The sequence below is a fragment of the Callorhinchus milii genome, unplaced genomic scaffold (genome assembly GCF_018977255.1).
Source record: "Callorhinchus milii isolate IMCB2004 unplaced genomic scaffold, IMCB_Cmil_1.0 Scaffold17, whole genome shotgun sequence".
Taxonomy (NCBI): Eukaryota; Metazoa; Chordata; class Chondrichthyes; order Chimaeriformes; family Callorhinchidae; genus Callorhinchus; species Callorhinchus milii.
In genome coordinates this window covers 12,635,486-12,654,953 of record NW_024704758.1, presented here as the reverse complement: position 1 = coordinate 12,654,953, position 19,468 = coordinate 12,635,486, and the positions used below count along the sequence as shown (strand labels likewise).

At 39.5% G+C, this 19,468-nt stretch overlaps 1 protein-coding gene across 1 annotated transcript in view; it reads left to right on the top strand.

Moving 5' to 3' along the window:
- Positions 1 to 19,468, top strand: part of nav2a (neuron navigator 2a) — a 151,020-nt gene that overhangs the window by 15,287 nt on the left and 116,265 nt on the right. The window contains exon 2 of the mRNA XM_042341324.1: positions 17,038 to 17,155. Within this exon, the coding sequence (XP_042197258.1) occupies positions 17,038 to 17,155 (118 nt within the window). The remainder of the gene's footprint in view (positions 1 to 17,037; positions 17,156 to 19,468) is intronic.

The following is a 19,468-nucleotide window of genomic DNA, read 5'->3' as shown; positions in this document are numbered from 1 at the left end:
GAGCTATTGGAGTTGTTTTCCCAGTTCACAGATACACGTTGAAAACCAACGGGGAACAGAGCTCTATATAGAAATGCTGGTGCACTTGAGTATAACCTTACCACTATATATAACAATAAAACTGACAGTGCATCTTTGTATGGTTTGTTTTCTACAAATGCTTCACCATTTCAAACTGACTCTTGGAAATACTTGGAAATTTCTGCCGCGTTTCGCCCACAAAATACAAAATCAATTAACTTTACAGTATATTCTGTGAAGCGCTTTGAGATGTCTCAAAGACGTGATAAGGCGCTATATCAAATGCAAGGATTATTATTTACTTACAAGCCAAATACCGACATAGCGCTATATCTGTCTTGTACAGGGTATATATAATGCTGTCAGTTGAACACACTTCTACATGACCTTGAAGAAGTTGTGCTCTTGCTAATTTTGTCTTGATGGTGGAGGGTGTGGAGGAAGAAACAGAGAATGATATTGGATTGTGCAAATTGTTCAGCTCTCTGAACAAGACAAACTGCAGTGTGGCTAGTTGACTCAACAACCATCCATCCCATATAACCCCCGTCTTTCTCACCACTGTAGATAAGCTCACTTCCCTTTAGTTTTCTTCTTCAAATTTTTTGGATTTGAACATGGTACTTTCACCCAGATTTGCTTTGCTAGCACTGTTCAGCTTTAGTGTCACCGGGGTACATTGCGTGAGTACTGACTTCATATTTTAAGAGTAATAGTATATTTGGAAGATTAATGCACTTGTTAGTATTTGTGCCAGGTGTCCTTATATATGGGGTGTATGTAGCTCAAAATTGACAAATGAAAATAATTTTCATCTGACTGAGGTTTGTGGACTGCCTTTGTTCCTTTGCCAACAACAGTTTATTGACCCATTGGGAAGGAAAGCCTCTGTTTTCTCTTTTAATGGCCTTATATTTCAACTGGATTAATCTGTTGGCTTTGAACTCGAGTCAGCTGCCTGATGCAGCCAAAGAATGGAACGCAAAAATTTAAGGCACAATGACTGGTTCTGCATTGAGAAAGATGAAACGACCCTTAATGAGAATACCAAGTGTACTTGTGGAAACAGAGAGGATCGAGTTGCTATCAGTGATCCAGTGAACTGTGCTAATGCTTTAGGAGTCGCACGTGGTAGCAGTGATGTGGCTTGTTGACATTTTCATGTGAAGGTTCCACTGTTATGGTGTTGTCTTTATTTCTTAGACAATTTCATTTGCATGAAGCATCTATTTGAGAGTGTATTGCCTTTGATTTTTATTGGTTGTGTGTGTTTCAGAAGTTCGCCAGGACAAGCAGTTGAATACACAGCTTACTCATGACCTGACAGATGTGTGCTGTGTGTGTTTTTTCTCTTCCTCCCACCCAAGTTTTGCTTTGTCACCCACAGTCTAAACTGGAAGTCAGCACTTAGGCCCAGCTTATTTGCTGATGCAGAGAAGCCCAAGTCAGGAAATGTTAATGCCAGCAGGTTGCACGTCAGGAACTAAACTTTCCCAGCTTAAAAGCCTCTGCAGCAGCATCCAGATGGTCTGAAATGCCGACTGTGTCGTTGCTTGGCTCGCCCCTCACCTACGTCAGAAGAGCCATAAGTGTGAAGGAGGCCTGAGATAGGGGGTTTCTGACAGGCAAATACATCATAGAATACATCATGCTTGTTTTTATTTGATGAAAAATGTTTATATTTGGCATTATAATGATGACAGGAGTAGTTTACAAATGCAACCGAGCATTTTTGTTCTCCTTCTGGGGTTTGCTGGCAACTGCATTCATTAATCATTGTCTTCATTTGGTGCAGCCTTAAATTAGAAAATGCTAATATTTATCACTTTGAGGCGTTTCAAAGTGCTTCACAGAATATACTGTGAAGTGAATTGACTGTGTACTTTGTGCATCTCTGTTTAATGTAATGTGGTCGCGGGAGAAAGAGTCTGTTTTGATGTTTCGTCACACAGCCGGTTTCTAATTTTAGGCTTTACAAAGGTGAAGACAGAATGGAGAATTCAAGGACAGATTCACCAGGCTGTTCTCTCACGCCTCCTAATGGTCTGTTAACAGTCGAACGTTGGCAGAGGGCTTGCAGTTGGTCCAATTTTAGAAATGTGTGGTGCATGTAGAGATCCAAAAGAGGAAAGAGACAATTATTTATTTAACCAAGGCCAGCTCAGTACGTGACTTGCTTCTTTGCTCAATACATTCAATTCTGCCCAAATGGGTGCAGAGCTTGTAGCTTCAACGCAGATTTCTGACACACAGGCTGCCTGTTTTGGCCCAAGTAGATTTGCTCACTTCACAGTTATTTCAAAAGTTCACCGAACTACCCTCTGCCATTACACATAGCGTGCCTGATGCAAATCTTTTGTAAGTGGTTATGAAAATAATAGCAGAGCAACTAATTGTCTCTGTGGAGTTTCACATGAAACATGTAGGAAAACTCAGCCAGCTGTGTTTTCATATGATTGGCCTGATTGAGTCAGTTTCTTTAAATTGGACCTTTATTCCGCATCCACTTCTAAACAACATTGTAATAATGGGTGTAATGTGGGCACTGTACGTTCTTCAAGGTTTAAGCAAACTGGATGAAGGACATTTCTATCATTGATTCCTGGAGACTGGGCAGAGTTCACGTAGGGCAGATATTCAACACGAGATAATGTGAGAAGGATCTTAAATGTTGTAGACAACTGTGATCACACTGGCCAAGGATTTTTGGAAGGATTAGATAAAGGATCAAAATACAGCTACAATCAATTGTATGGAATGGGCTGTATTCTCCATTTGGGAGTAAACGGTTGATTTTTGTTGACTGATAAATCAATCATGCAGAAAAAAGGGGCATTATAAAACACAGAAATGTATTGAAAAGTATCTTTGTTATGACCTCTTCAGGATTTGGCATATAATTACAATCCGTCTCGAAATCAACTTCTCCTATTAACAATTATGGCCATTTAAACTAGAATAATTGATTCAAGAAATAACAGATCTTTTATGAAATCTTTTGGATAGCTGGAACAAATATTTGTGTACATATATATTGACAAGGAAGGCCTTGGTGGTTGAAGCAGTCAGGGGAAGGCTGAAGTCTATGGTGTTGAGAGAAAGAGTGAAGATTAAGTAAATCGGACAGACAAACACACAATTTGCAATTCCCTTCACTTTCATGGATTGAATGTGCACATGAATGCAGTCCTTGTGCCCCAAGCTCAGTCTCGCAATCGATCCAGATGAGTCCTGATTGACACTAGTTTGGTGATAGTTTGCTCTGGCTTTACATTAATACATGTACTTTTGCAAAGGGAGCTTTTTTTCTCAATGCTAAAATTACAGCAGAAAGTGCTAATGCTGAAGTGAATTTCCCAATTTAGAACAATCAAAAGAACTGAAGATAACGCTGTGTGTTGCCAGTCTCAGCTGGGTTACCTCGAATAGGAAGGGAAAGTGGATAAGATTGCCTTCACGCACCAGTGAAGTAAGTGTGCCTCCTGGCAGCTCAATCACAGAGCGACACTGATAGCATCTCGGCACAAGCAGCCCTGATCCAAGAAAATGGCAAGGAAACAGAGCTAATTTGGGAGCGCTAAGGAGTAGAGTGAAGTAACAAAACCCAAATTTAACACTAAGATAACATTTACCATGAATGCAATGGATTTCGGTGTCTTTTGTTGTCAACTTTACATTGACGACTCAAGCTGGTCCAAACCTTGATAGTTTAATTAAAAGTTTAATTGTCATTTCCTTCTTCCATCTCTAGAATTGATTTATTTAGGTATATCCATCTGAAGTTGTGTAGACAGCAGATTGATGTATGCCTGGACAATGGAGTGCAACTTGTTTGGTAAATCTATTTAAACAGTGGTCATATCAGGGAACATTGCCAACAAGTAAATGGTACATGAAAATGAATGTGAAACCATTTTATTAATTGGACAATAATAGACTGGGTGAAATAACTAAATTGCCTCTTGACTTCTCCATTGACTCATCTAGTTCCTGATCAATATTTTTTTCCCTTTAAATATAAAAAGTTGAGGAGTTTTCATTTGTCATGAAATGACATTGATTGATTGACTGCCAACATTGATGGACTTTAAAAGTCGAGTTCTGTTTGACCAATGACACAATACCATTGCTGGAGGCTGTGCTAAAGGTATTAGTGCAACTTGTATGTTTTAACACCTTAACAGGTCAAAATCCCTTTGCAGATAATGGATTACTGTCTTAATTACTATTTGCAGGCACCATGGTAGCTATTAGTATGAACAAAGACCCACAGCCATGAAGTGAATGATCAATTGTTCGGGGATTTGTTGACCTGGACACCATTTTCATCAAACAATGACATCTTTAACATCCACCAGTACAGACAGGCAGGACTTCAGTGTAAAGACTTGTCTGCAAAAATGTGCTGGGAGGAAAGAAAAGAGAGATAGAGGAGGAGAACCGAGTGGAGGAAAAAAAAAGTTGTTTTAGCGAAGCATCCTCAAGCCATGTTACCTGGATTCCAACAGTGACTCTACTTCAAATGGTAATTCGTTGTATGAGTTGATTTGAGAACTTTTGATGTGATAATGCACAATATCAAATGATAGTATTTATTTAACACCTGGAGATCACCAATGAACATAATACAGTTTGCAGCAGAACTGCAGTGTTGAATGTTGAAAACACATTAAAAAGAGAAAGCATGAAAGCTACAGATGGATTAAATAACCTTTTCTTGATCTGTGGTTTCTTATGTTCTCGGAACAGTTTTGAAATACAGGGGGATTAAAACTTATTTTTGCACTGGTAATTCTCACTAAAAATGCTGGGTTTGTTATTAGACCAGATTAAAAAAAATTTGACTGGTTTGCCCTGACACAGGGTATAGCATATGCGTCTGTGTTCCTATTAAAACAATGGATTGTTTCTGAACGGACGTCCTGCCAGTTTGCCGGTAACAGTCTTTGTGATAACAATCACTATGTACTTCAGATTCATTCATACAATTCGGCCATCTGCTTCCTCTCATTTTCCTTGCAGTTTGGGTCTGTCATCTGACTGGTTGGTGGTGGTAGAGGAATGATATCCCACGAGGACATAATTGTACACGTGCCTTTTGTTGGGTGGTGAATAACTCCGATGGAATTCACAGAAATGATGAGCAATAATCTTCCACACAGTACCTATCATCATTGTTGAACTGAGTTCACAGTGGGGGTTTTTTTTGTCAGAAAGTGACTTTACAATCCATGGAGCGCTACCGTAGGGATTCTCAGTTAATAAAAGAAAGGGAGAAGAGTTGTCATTGCATACTGAAGACATTGTCAGTCGGTGTGAACCTTACAATGCACTTTAACAATGGCGTTAAAATATCTCCTTTGCTTGCCGTGCTAAGCTGTATGGAGTATTCTCCGCAGGAATACATTCATTCAGTTTTAAGGCTCTCCCTGCAAACAGAAGGACCCATCGATCAGCTCGCTCTGAAAATCATTAAGGAGAGGCTGTGATCTCTTTTGAATGCTGAAACTAAGCACTGCCTGGCCACTGTTCAACAGGGTGACTATTTACATTGAGGTGCTTGCATGTGAGGGACAAACTTGCTCGATTTCGTTTGACGTTTTCTTAATTTGGAATGTCAGCAACAGGATTCTTGTGCACTCTGGTGAAAGAAATTGGCTTTGTTCCCTTTTCAAAACACTGACTTATTTTCTGAAGCCAAGTTCGGAACAATCCTGGTCGCTCTGTATTGTTTAGTATGTGCTGTTTGTATCCAGCCCTCTTTTACTGTAATTGAAACCGTGAGTTGGATTCCTTGATCTGTTTCAAAGCCCAGATCCTCTAAAGAGAAAGGACAGCCCCAATGAACTCGGGACACCCAATCTTAAAAGCCTCTGTGGTTGCTGAGGGGGAGGGGAATGTTTTCTGCCTTGACTTCCCTCCTAAAGCCCAACAACCAAATAACTGCCTGTTCGCTGCTCCTCTCAACATTGTTTGGGTTGGCAGGCAGGAGCCTGTGCTTATTAGTGGCTCAGCACAGTACAGTTAACAAAACTCCTGTTGGAAATGACTCTCTGCTCAGCACTGCAGAAACTGAGGAAGGGACATGATCTTTATTTACATTCACCTGATGCTTTTTGAATGTGGGGCAACCTGGATTTTTAATGGCATTTTCATTAGTGTCTGGGATTCGATGTGCTATAGCAGGTGCACTTCAGGAGACAGATGATGAGCACAATGCTGTGGTGTTGGGAGCAGAATAACAGCACTATGAAACTGGTATGTATTTAGTTTCTGAATTTGAAGTGGAGCGGAGATTAAAAAATGCTGCAAACTGTATCATGGAAATATTCATCATACAGGGCTGCAGGTTAACAAAAATGTTCCAATACAGTCTTGTGCAAGTTAACCCTACAGATTGGGAAAGTCCTTTATTTATCATCGTTATTGTTCATTTCTTTAGTGTCAGTTTTGTAAGAGAGTAAAATAATTAATAGAAACAGTATGTGCTGTGGGAGACGAGTATAAAGGTCACCATATTAAAGCTACTTTTATCAGAAGCGAATAACATGGAAACTCATTTTATGTTGAAAGAATTATGAATGCTTTATTAAATGCAAAATTGCCCCATGCACACAGGACCTTTATCAACTACTATAATAATTCTGCAAAACCGATCCTCTGTGTTTTTGCTAGTACTTTGCTTTGAAAAGTTTCACTGGTAAAATAAAATTAATTACATTTGGTCTGCTTGGGGAGTACAGAATTGCAAGTTAATATCTGTAATATCCTGGCTGCGCCCATTTTAACTCATGCTGTTAAAATGTTCGCGGGGTATTTGCCCAATTGCACAATGCTGTACATCATCTGCGCACGTTAAGCATTGCAGCAGAGTGAGAGAAACTCCCAACACTTCAAATTGAAGACGGTGGAAGTAACAGTGACCTGGTCAGCTCGTGTCTCCTGTAGCACTGTTTGCAGCTCAGTGTGATTGGGCCAAATGCACTGCTGAACATTCATTGCTTGTAAACAGCAGACCACCTGTTTGCGGGTCTGCTACAAAATGCTTTGTATGTAGAGTTTGCTTCAAATATATTCAAGAGAAAGAGGAATATCGTTAGAAGACCCAGTATTATTTATTTTTAATCGCTTCATGTCTTCTGCCCTCTTACTTATGTGGATGCAGGATCATATTTGGTTTTGTAACCTTCAGGCAATATTGGAGGGAGGGATTATCCGCTGTTGAATATAGACCCCAAGAGTTGAAGATCAATTTTGCTCAGACATATTCAATGAGTGACAAATAGGCTCAGGATCCCTATCAATCACCAAATTGTCAGTGGCTAGACGTGTGTCAATGTTAATGAAGTTAATGAAGCAGCTGCCTGATCAGTTTATATAAAAGCATCACTGATGCCATTCATATATCAAAACATCCACCTTGATTGACTGATGGATTGTCTTGTGTTCACACGCAATTGTTGGTTTGCTGTTGAAAATACGTTTCATTGGAAGTCTTGTGTTGCTTTATGAGGGAACTTTCAAGTAGCTCTTGTCCTAACCCCAATCCTGGAACTGCCTATTGCAGAAACTCCACTATTGCAGCACAAGATTATCCACTGGAGACATGAACAATTCTCTCTTGATGATGCTGTGATGGTAATATTGTTCCAACAATTGGGTTACTCTTCCTTCTCTATATCCAAACACAGTGATGTCTTGCACATAATGACCGCAAAACATGAGGAAAGTTTGCCCTGTGCCCTTGTGCCAGATGTCACTTGTAATTCCAAAAAGTTAACTCAATGACGATTAACAAAAGCCCAATAAGACTTTTGTTCAGAATTACATCAACAAGGATCCATGGACTAATAAGCAATTTTTCTCAGCAGATTGTAAAGTCAAATCAAACAGATAGCAGTTATTTGAATATAACCTAATTACAGTTTTATTGTCAGGTTATGCAGAACAGCTGCTTTATCTGTTTAGAAGTAACGAGAGTAATAATAATTGGTTTTATTCCTTGGCTTGGAGCCTCAGCTTGTGCACTCCACCACCAGCAGTTGCATGTTTAGATCCTTCTCGCCACTTTGCTGTAAGCATCCTGTTCTTTGGCTCTGTTTATTTATTGCGTAAAGCATCTTTGAGCAGCTGCTGAATTATAATGTGAGAATGCTAACTATCATTTACAGGGCTCTGGCCGCTAAATCCAATCATACACCAAAATGTCCGACAGCAGAGGCCTGAAAACCTGGTTCATTTACCAATTAAACTTTCTAATGATATTTATTATCTCTCGTTTCTCCTTTCACCAATTTGCCAACATTTTTTTATATTCACAGTCCGGTAGGTTACTCCTCTCTCTAAAAATGTGCATGTGGTTTTATAGGTAGGGGTCCATGACCTCTTCTTCTTATTGCCTTCTCAGATTCTTAATTCGTGAGCGAAAGTGATGGCAACCTGTTCCCAGGACGTTAACAGTCAGTGCAGCTTTGACCTGGCTACAGGGAGAGTGTGAGCACTGTGTGTGGAGTGCACTGGCTTCCTCTTTGTTCTTCACTCGCTCCACTTGGCACATTTCCCAATGAGCCAGCTGAGCTCAGGCAGCTCACTGTGTGAGGAATTGCAGGGGTTTCGAACCACTTTGTGATGTAACGCATGCAGCACATCGAGTGCATTGATAATCTGCTGCCTCTCCAGGGTGCCCTGTTTTCTTTGATGGCTTTCAGTGCACCACAAAAGTTCTTTGCTGGAGAGAAAAACTCTCAAAAATATTCAGTAACTGGGCCAGACATACGAGTGGTACTGTGCTGTACTTTACACTTCAATGGGAAACTTGTACCATTTGAATCTTCAGCAAACCTCTTCCTTTAGAAAGCGGGTTTCAGCAGTTATATTAAATTGGGAACCTGTAGCACACATGAGAGAGGTTCCCAAGCCATCATGCAATTAAGAAACAATCCTTGTTCCTTAATAATAATAATAATAATAATAATCCTTGCATTTGATATAGCGCTTTTCACGTCGGGAGGACGTCCCAAAGCGCTTCACAGAACACACTGTAAAGTGAATTGACTGTATATTTGTGGGCGAACGCGGCAGCCAATTGCGCACAGCAATGTCCCACAAACAGTCGTAGATTGAAAATGACCAATTTATTATTGTTTTTGGTTTTGGAGGGATTATTATTAAGCTCTGTGTGGATTAAGGAAACTTGCAGAGTTCCTTGCCAGAGTTTGCATCATAATATAGCAATTCACCACTGGAGAATAAAAATCTAAATTTTTCTAACGGTCCGCCAAAACAAAATCCGGCTAGTTTTATTTTTATTTAAAAAAAACTTATTTTTTACCATTTTGTTAGTGAGCTGATTTGGGTTTTGATGCCAAACTGGAGATTGTTTTTTATTTCCCCTCCACTTATTGCTCATTTTGACATATAGTACTCCTTTGTCATCTGAAGATGTAGTTCCAAAAAAAGAAGCATAGTGAAAATATTTGCCCATTTTATCCACTCTTGCTAAGGTGAGCGACGGTTAAAACAGTGACTGAGGCACTGAGATCATCACAGCTGAGCCCAGCATCTAGATATGTGGACTTTACAGCAGAGGTCGATGGATAATGATCAGAAGAGAAAGTAACACGAATATCCAATCCAAAAACTGTTTCAAAACTGCAATTATTTTTTTCACACCTAGGAAGGGTTAGCAGAAAAGGTGTTGAAGGTCAGGACACTGGATTAATTTAAGAAACCGCAGTGATGGGAAGACAGTATTCTTGAAGGATGAGATCATGAGGGCCGAAGGGAGCTCTTCATCCAAACTCCTCCTTGCGATCTTCCAATATGGTTTTCAATCAGGATAGCTTTACCACTAATGAAACCCAAGAATTTAATCCGTGGTTTTCAGTGATTCTTATCAAAAGATTTCTGGCAGATTAGCTTTGAAATGGTCTGACTTTGATCTGTGAAACATTAAAAATGTTTGAGTAATTGCTGCTATCCTTAACTTATGGCTGCATCTTCACACAGCGATGGTAGTGACCTGTAAAGAAATAGCAGAGGCAATTGGGATTCAAAGCCGATGATTCTGTGATTGGTTAAAGTTATCCTGCATTGAATCTCCTTTCAGAATGCAAGATTTTCTTCTGCAGTGTATTTATGAAAGTGTTTTAAAATAAATCGTACCTGATATTTTTAACCAGAATATAAGAAGATATACTGAGGTGTACAATTTTGTATCAAAGTAAGATTTGAATATTTCTCTACCAATATTAACCCTTTCACTATTAATTAATTCAAAACTCTGCAGGTTCAAAGCTCAAATTCCTCCATTAGCTTTCCCTTGTTGGCGCTGTCACTTCAATGCCCCCAAATTCCTGTAGATGCCTTTCTGTTAACTGCCCACATGTGTCCAACTCAAAATAGGTCTTAAACGGGGAGAATTCCAAAACTTTGGAATCTATGCAATTGACCTCAATTCGAAACCAGTTGTATTTGGAAATGATTTTTCAGCCAATAAAATGGCATTAAGATAGTTTTTGTTGCATGAAACAAGACAGCACTTTGCCTTGTGCTCGAAGACTTGGACTTTGTTGCGTTTTATTATGCGAACAGTTGACCTACAGTATTTGCTGCAGGATTAATGTAGTTATTCCAACTATGCTGCTATGGTGCTGTAAGTCGCAGTGTAGGCGTTGGTTAATAAAAAACTCAATCTCATGTCATGTAATGCTTTACATAATAACATGCGCCACCTGCTGAATCATTGAATGCATTACCCTTTAAGCACAGCTTTGTCGAAAAGAATACAATGGTTGTTTCAGGTCTTTCCTACAATTTATGTAATTGCCATAGTTTACAGGGACAAACTTATTTAAGTATTTGACCAGCTGGAGTGAAGAATGAATCTTTGTGTAATGTAATATTGCTCCTCTGTTACTTCTGTGCCTTGGCCTTTTTTCAGTGATATAGATTCAGTGATGTAAATAAACTTTTGCGAGATTTATGTTGAGGCTGGAGCCAACATGGTTGTATCATTGACCTGCTGGTGAAGTGGTTAAAAGGACGTTGCCATTACATGAACTCAGGATTTCTTCTTCTGTGGAATCTATCCAGGCTCATGCATGGGGGAATTATACATTATCCCAGCAAAAGTAACTGAAACCCAGCACTTAAATTGGCACTTAAAGAAGGAAAAAGATGAAGGTTACACGTGCAATTTGGGGGAATTGAAGTGACAGCTCCAACAATGGAAAGCTCGTGGAGGGACGGGAGATTCCAAACACACCCTTTGAAAACCTGCACTATTAGCAGATATTGTGGTTGTACATCTTGAGGAAATGACCGCCAGCTGTTGTGGTGATATCAGTTGATCCCAGCTAATGCTTCCTCTTGGTTTTATTTGGGGGCTCGGGTTTTAGCTCCCATCAAATTTCTACTTGCCTTAAGTTGCTGACTCATGTTGAAGTACTCTTCCAGTGGCCATTCTGGATGTGAGCTCAGGCTGTTAAGCATTGTCAGGCTGTTCGATTGTGAGAAACAACAAAGCTTATCAGCAGGCCTTCACACTTTGCGAGCAGAATAGTCAAGAAGAGGAACCCCTGACCGATTTCTTGGTTTCACTCAGTTTACTAACTGAGCCACCGACCAGCTTACACTTTTCTACCAGTGGAAATTGAATGATAGCCAAGTAAAGTCAGTTCAAAAAGTGAACTTTGCACTGGGTGTGAAGTTGAAGTGAGAAAAGAGCACCTATCAGAGTTTTATTTTACTTGTCGTGATGCCAATCTCTATGCAATTGTGCTGTAATTCCTGCACTGGGCTGACAAACATCTTGTCCAGGAACCAACTGTCAAAGAAGCAAATTCCGGACCGTGTCCCTACTCGTCTCTCCTCGTCAGCTCTCTGCGAACGAACGACACAGAAAGGTAAATTATATTTTTGAAAATGAAATGGCAGCAAGAGTTGACTTTGCCGGTTTGTGCCCATTTTTTTCTCACACTTACTCTGCATTTGCCCTCAAAAATGGCCACTGAGACGTGACCCAATTGAATATCGTTAGGGTTTATACTTTCACTCTGCACTGCTCGTGAGGGTAAAACAGAATTATGGTTCACAGGTACCCTGCACCCATCTGTGCTCGCTTTGCACCTGCTTGAAGTAGAAACATTTATCGCTTGAAGGCTTGGCCTTCTTAACAGTTGTACTTATCACACTATTATACTTCTTTCACAGTCGCACCTGCTGCAGGTGTAATTGAAAAACTCACTCTTGTGGCTCCTCACAACAGAATATTGATGTTATTTAATACAGACGTGTTCCTGCGAGTGTACACTTTACAATGACAGTGTTAATTTTCAAGTTTTGTTAAGTGGTTCAATTTGCTTGGAAACCAACATAAATCAGTTGCCTAAAAAAGGGGCACGTCCAGCTTTGTGTCAGGAGTAGTTAGTTGTCTGTCAATGATCACCGACATATGGTCTAGTATATCAAAACAGATTGCTGTACCTTGCTCAGCCTTAATGATTAGGTAATGTATCAGGAGCTATGCTGTGTTTGCATTGCGTAGGCTCAATATTAGGATGGTGACCCGACCCTTTTAGTGTAAATTTAATGCAGGGGAAGGATCTGAGTTACTCTTAAATACCCAGTTAATTTTAGCCACAACAACACTTTGCTTCTGGGACTGACACGTAACTGAAAGATATACTGAGCTTTCTTTTGCATTTTTAGTTTATAAATTTTGTCCTTCCAGAATTGCTGGATTTCAGTCAGAAACACTTGCATCCAATGACTTATTGCATGTTTGTAAAACTTGCTGTTGAGAGTGAGTCCAGATTGGTTCCATCAATAACCGCAGCACACAGATGAACTCGACTGAGATTCTATAAACATCGTACAGTATTAGACATCCTGAGTGAGCACTTCAGCTAAATGTGTTTTTATGAAGATACAGCTCTCGAGACTGTCTGAAATGTGAGATTGCTGGTGGACTCATTCGCTCAAGAAGCATCTTTTGAAACAACTGAGCTGGTTTCACTGTCAGCAACAGCAACATCGCATAATGAACTGTATAAATGTGACTCTCTGGAGGTGACCAAGGTGAAGAATGCAGAGCTGTGTTTCCTCCCTATAATTAGTGCTTTTGTTTCCTGAGAAACTGATTAGCTTCTGAGTAACCGATGAGCTTCTAAGGAAAGTGAAAGCATGAAAAAAGCTTGGTTGTGATCTGAAGCTGTAAAGTGTTAACATAACAAAATTTGATCCAGTTTAATGCGTTTCCTCTAGTCGAATACAAAGATACATAGACCCTCAGGTCAGTTGCACGGATGAGAGAACTGATTTAAGGAAAGAAGAATATCTGTGCAGTTGTAGTCAGACTTCAAGGAGTAAACTATCAGGAGCAGGGAATTTTCTCATTACCAATGAGGGAAGATAACATTGTTTGACTCTGGATATAAAGTTGAGTCATTTTGCATGTGACCATGCGTGTCTTAGCCGCTCAATCCAGAAATAACTCACAATTGCACTTCTGTTAGTTTACAGATTTTGAATATAGAGTTTATTGTTTGAATCATTATTCATGAAATGATGAGGGAATAATAATAATAATAATAATCCTTGCATTTGATATAGCGCTTTTCACGTCTTCTAGACGTCTCAAAGCACTTCACAGAGTGTACTGTAAAGTGAATCGACTGTATATTTGTGGCGAAATGAGGGAAACTTGTGGGATTGCACGGATTTCAATTAATCTGCCTATTGAGTTTTAGCTAAGATATTTTTAATAGTACAGTGTCACAGCATTTAACCGAATATGCACTAAAGCTTTAGTCATAATTTAATGACCATACTATATTTCTCATAAAAATATAGGCATTTAATCCTTCACACTTCTTTTTATTATCCCTATATTGGGATAACATTAAACCTATTAACAATTATTATGTGCAACAACCTTACTTGTTGTTACATGGTAAAAAAAATACGATTTTTAAAAATATGTATATATATTTTAAGCTGTTAATTTTATTTCTGTAGCAAGTAAATTATTTGACCATTGAATATTCATAGTATCTGTCCCCTCTCATAGGTTGTTGGCAACTGGATACTTACGGTTAAAAGTTGTTGCCTTGTAGGTACTGTGGTTGGAGATTTAGAAGTCAATCACATATTAATATAGACAAGGCACCATTTGATAATGCAATACAAAATTCATTGCTTGATACTCTTGCTGTTTCATTCAAACGACTAATATTATGCTCTTCTTTGATGTATTTAAATTGGCACTTGATGGAAATTGACTTGTTTTCAGTCTTCTGAGAATTCGGTTTGTATGTTCGTGTACCACACTGAGCTGTAAATTTCAGAAATGTTTACAGTAAACCTGGGGGAAATTAAGAGTGTTTGTTCTGATTGCAGTGTAGTTTGGTTAGCCGAGAAGGGTGTAAGATCAAAGGAGGTGCATCTGTTAGTGAGCTGAGAGGCTAACTCAGCCTCGGCTCATTTGCATGGTTGAACGTAACTTGAAAGAGTGGGATGCTGTTCACATGAGGAAGAACTCCTGGACTGTGAAGAAAGCATGGCCTGAGCTATACTTGGCTACAGATCTGTATACAGCATTTATAAATCATCAGCAAACTACAGGTGCCCCATGTGAGCTGCAACACCAGTTGGGTGCAACTGGATGAAAAATGTCCATAAATTCAAACCACAGGTTTTCAATGCACACTTGGTCCAGTGAGGATTATAAAACGGTAGGATATGTTAATACAAGGTTATTTTTGTATAGATTGCAAGTCTCCACGAAGTACTGTAATATGCGAATGTAGTAAAGGATGGCAGCCGACCTTCAGAAACTCAGTGTGTTTAAATATTTTGGAGGGAATAGCTTTGTGATTAATTTTCCTTAAGCAGCAAAGTGCTTGTCGTTTTAACAAGACCCACAGTTCACTCAGTTGGAAAGCTGTTAGAGCACAGAAAGAAAGTGTCCACTTGTCGGAGTTGGTCCTAGCCTTGGCAAGTGCCCTTTTTTTAAATAAAGAAAGGAAATAGGAATTTCAACAGGTAACAGCAATAACAAAATTACATTTGTATAGTGGACGTCCCGAGGTGCTGGACAATCAGTGTTTCGGCTACAGATCTCTGACTACTCTCTGCTTCACTGCCAGCATGCTGACTAACCTTTATTGACACCTTAGTCAATGTTGGTCCTACTTAAAAAGATTCAATGCAATTTGTTTTCACTGCAAACATTTACTAAATATCTTCTGGTGATTATACTGTAAGAGTGAACCCATATGATGATACTCTCTTTTTATATATATATATATATATATATTTATAAATTGTGCCCGTTGCAGCTAAGCTTGCAACCAAAGTGATCCAATGTGGTATGTAGATTTTAGTGATACCACTCACAAACCATTTTATGTGCTATGAACACTATCTGCACACCCAAAGCAAAACTGCCATACATCAGTGAAAAGCAAAAAGCAACTACCACGTTGTGCTTCTGTTTTGCTGTGGATCGTGGAATAGACTGGCTTTTGTAATGTGAGGTTCGTGGTATTGGTTGGTCAGTGTGAGTAATGCACACAATAGCTATAAATGAAAGTGCTTTGTTCAGAGCAGTTTATGCTACAGTCCATGTAGCAGATGATTTCTGAATTCCTATGCTGATGTGTGAGTGGTACAAGGGGTATGATTTACAGTGCAGCAAATTGGTTTGTGTTGAACACTACTTGCAGTTTGGACGAGACGTTGAAACAATATTTGGAGAAACAAAGGCTGTCGTTCACTTTGACACTGAACTGTTAGATTGGGTAAGTGACTTTTGACGTTCTATTTGTCGATCTGGCATCTCCCAGTGTTGTGTGATCCGACCTGCAGATGAAGCACTGCAAACATAGATAGCAGTCTCTGTTTTTCTCTGTTTGAGTTCATGTCAGTTAGTTATTTACTTCAATATGGATGAATATGGCTTCCTTTTACTGACCGGTCCAAAAAAATGTCTTATTTGAAGACACATTGAGACTTCTTTCCAGTCATTGATTTTTCTTTCAAATCAAAATAGACCTTTGTTATATTTCAGTAAAGGAGATAATGATAGCAAATGCGGGAGCTAATATCCAGGCAGTAGAGCATGAGTAATTTGTTCTTAAAGCTATTTCAATTGCACTTGTGTGTAAAGTTGAAAGAAATGTATTGTCACATGTTCATTTGGTGATGGTAGTATTTCTTAGTAGATTTCCTCAGCTTTAGTAATTTGAAGGTATTTGTTGGCTGCCCATTCATGGTGCATCTTGCTTACATGGAGATTGGCAGTGGTGTGCAATTACTTTTGCACTGATGGTGCAAACAGTGCTATGAACACTTACCTCACCATGTAAAATTTATCACAGAAGCGCCATGGATTCACATTGTGGACAATGGAGTAGTTGAATCATGACAAAAGTACACTCTTTGGGATGCCATGGTTTAAAAATACTGCACTTTACTTCCAAATGCGACATTGTTCATTGAATGGGGATTAATTGTACCTACCGGAGAGTTGAGCTAGAAAATGACTGTAAATACTGAATTTACTTACAGTCCACAGTTAAGTTTAAATTTAAGTACAGACTGGTGGACTAAAGCAAATTGTATATAGTGCAAAATCTGTGCTTGGTTTACAGTTGTCAATAGGCTTTTTACAGTTGCCTTTGGTTTCGTTCTTGAAAAACTTTTCAAGGGTTTTCACTGGTTTATTTAAAAAAAAAGTTCTGACGTCAGAATTCTGAATTAAGTCACTGTGCAAAACTGAATGATTATGCAGCTTTGCGATTTGAATTTAAATTAACAGCAAGCCGAGTGTGTTTTCAGACTCCTCCAACAGAAAAAAGACACTCTGGAATCAATGCTTCCACTGACTGACGATCAATTAGTTGTGTACCACGCTCATTTACAGCTTTCAGTGTTGAGAGTCTGCAAGTCCTGGGTAACGTGATGTAGATTTTGATGCATGAACTGAATCTTTGAATCTCGTTTGTTCAACAGATTTACACCGACTGGGCCAACCATTACCTGGCTAAGTCTGGCCACAGGCGACTCATCAGAGACCTACAGCAGGACGTTGCAGATGGTGTGCTCCTGGCTGAGATCATCCAGGTCGTAGGTACGTGGAGGACTATTTTTTTCTTGATGCATGCATTTTGTGTAAAGGAAATCCAGACGATACTGATAATCCTGTTGATGCTTTCGCTCTGAGTGTAATATACCACCATTTTCTCTCCTCTTGTGCCATCAAAATACACAGTCAATCCACTTTACAGTATATTCTGTGAAGTGCTTTGAGATGTCTCCACGTGATAAGGGACCACATCAAATGCAAGGGTTATTATTATTATTATCAGTCTCATGTCATTAGCAATCATTAATTGTGTATCACCACACTTCGAGATGCTATTCCCGCATGAAAGGGGCTATGTAAATACAAGGTATTGTTGTGTTAAATTGCAACAATTGCACCACAGCAATCCAAGCTGGAGGTTACATTTTCGGGCAGATATTGTGCGGAATTTCACACCGATGAAAGTTTTATGGGGAAATGTCCAACTTCAATAATTTTTAAACAAAACTTTTTTTTACATGGTGATTTCTTATACAAATGAGGTATAATAATAATAATATTTACATTTGTTATAGCTCCTTTCATATCAGAAGGACATCTCAAAGTGCTCCACGGGATTTTGGGCTGGGGCGGAGGCACATTGTGGTACCTTGGTTAAATGACTGTTCCTTATGTGTACTGAGGCAGTGAGTGTTAGCAATTTATTCTTCCATGAGAGGATCATAGGCAAATCCTCATCTGACATCCACAAACACATACACACACGTGCACACATAGGCATACGCACAAACATTGGTTAGCAATGAGGAGTGGAAACCCTGTTTAGTTCCTCTCCTCCCTCAATAATGTGGATTCCAGTTTGTGGCACTCCCACTGCTCACCCTGGTTGATCCTAGAATTCAGATGAAGAGTGTGGCTTTCACAGCCTGTATGCCCCAGTTTCAGTTTCAGTGTCGTGACTTTACAACTCAGCAATGGGAAGGTAGGAGCGGCTATAAATTCTGGAATGGAAATTAACCTAATGATCATTCTTCGTCTTTTTTTAAAAAAAGAATGATAACGGTTAATGAAGTAAATGGTCCGATAAAATAAATGGTAAAATAATTGTAACTCTTGTGGTGCCATTTTCAACCAGACTGTGAGGGCATGACGTGAATTGATGAAAGCAATATATTGTAATGTTAATCGTGAAATCCCACTGAGGTGTCAGGTGTCATCTCTTTCGTGCAAGCTATAGTTAAAGGAAAAGTGACTCATTTGTATGTAGATCTAGTTGGGCGAGAGGACAATTGAAGGATAACTAGCACATTGTCTCCTTTAGCTTTGTCTTGAGGTCCCTTTATGTTACAGAAGCGCTTTTGCAAGGAAGTGTTGTGGGATATTGATGGGGAACAGAAGCTTTATTGATCTCTCTCGTCTCAAGACAAGGGAGATGAGGGCAATTGTCATTTCCCTACCACCATGGATATCAACTTCAGACCTGGGACTTTCCTGATGAACTGTAACACTATATTAAAAAATATGCATTGAAATGACCAACTTGGGGGAATCACTGTGGGAAAATCCCTAAACAAAAGTATTTTAAACAATTAAATAAAATTAAACACAGTTCACGAAGACTGCAGTGATTCTGTACAATTAATTCTCAACGTTAACAACACAGCACAATCTGTAGCAAAGAATGGGTGACCTACATTACTATCCATGTTTGGAGGAAATCAGGTGGGTACATTTGGAGATTCTGATGCTGACAGAACAGTGGTTTGAGTAGAAACTCCTCTGCAATATCTTACTAATAATCCTTGCATTTGGTATAGCGCCTTATCACGTCGTTGAGACATCCCTGAGCCCTTCACAGAATATATTGTAAAATGGATTGACTGTGTATTTTGCATGGAGAAACCTTCGATTTCCAGTGCACTAAAAGCCTCCTGTTCAGGATACACAAAGTCCTGAAGTTGTTTGAAGATCCAGCTCTTGCATTTAATTGTTGAGGTGGGGGAAGGTTTGGGCAGCCTGGCGATCAAAAACCTTTGCTGCTGGACCCAATGGGACAGAGAGAGAGGCAGAGCTGCACTTGCATGCAGCCCCAGAAGGACTCTGCCTCCAAAGCCACCGCCAGTGAAGGGTACCTCTTTAACCTGTGTCTCAGTCCCTCTGGAGGAACCTGTGTCCTTTCCTCATTTACCTTAGAGAATAGGTGCTAAAGTCAGGAATAGCAGCAGGTAAGGTGTTGAGCACCAATGGGGAAAGGGTGTCCGTCACAAACAGTCACCTTGTCAAAACCAAAGGGGGTGGGGGGTAGATCGATTAAGAAGGGAGAATTATAAAGCCGAGTTTGATCCCGCCAGCTACACA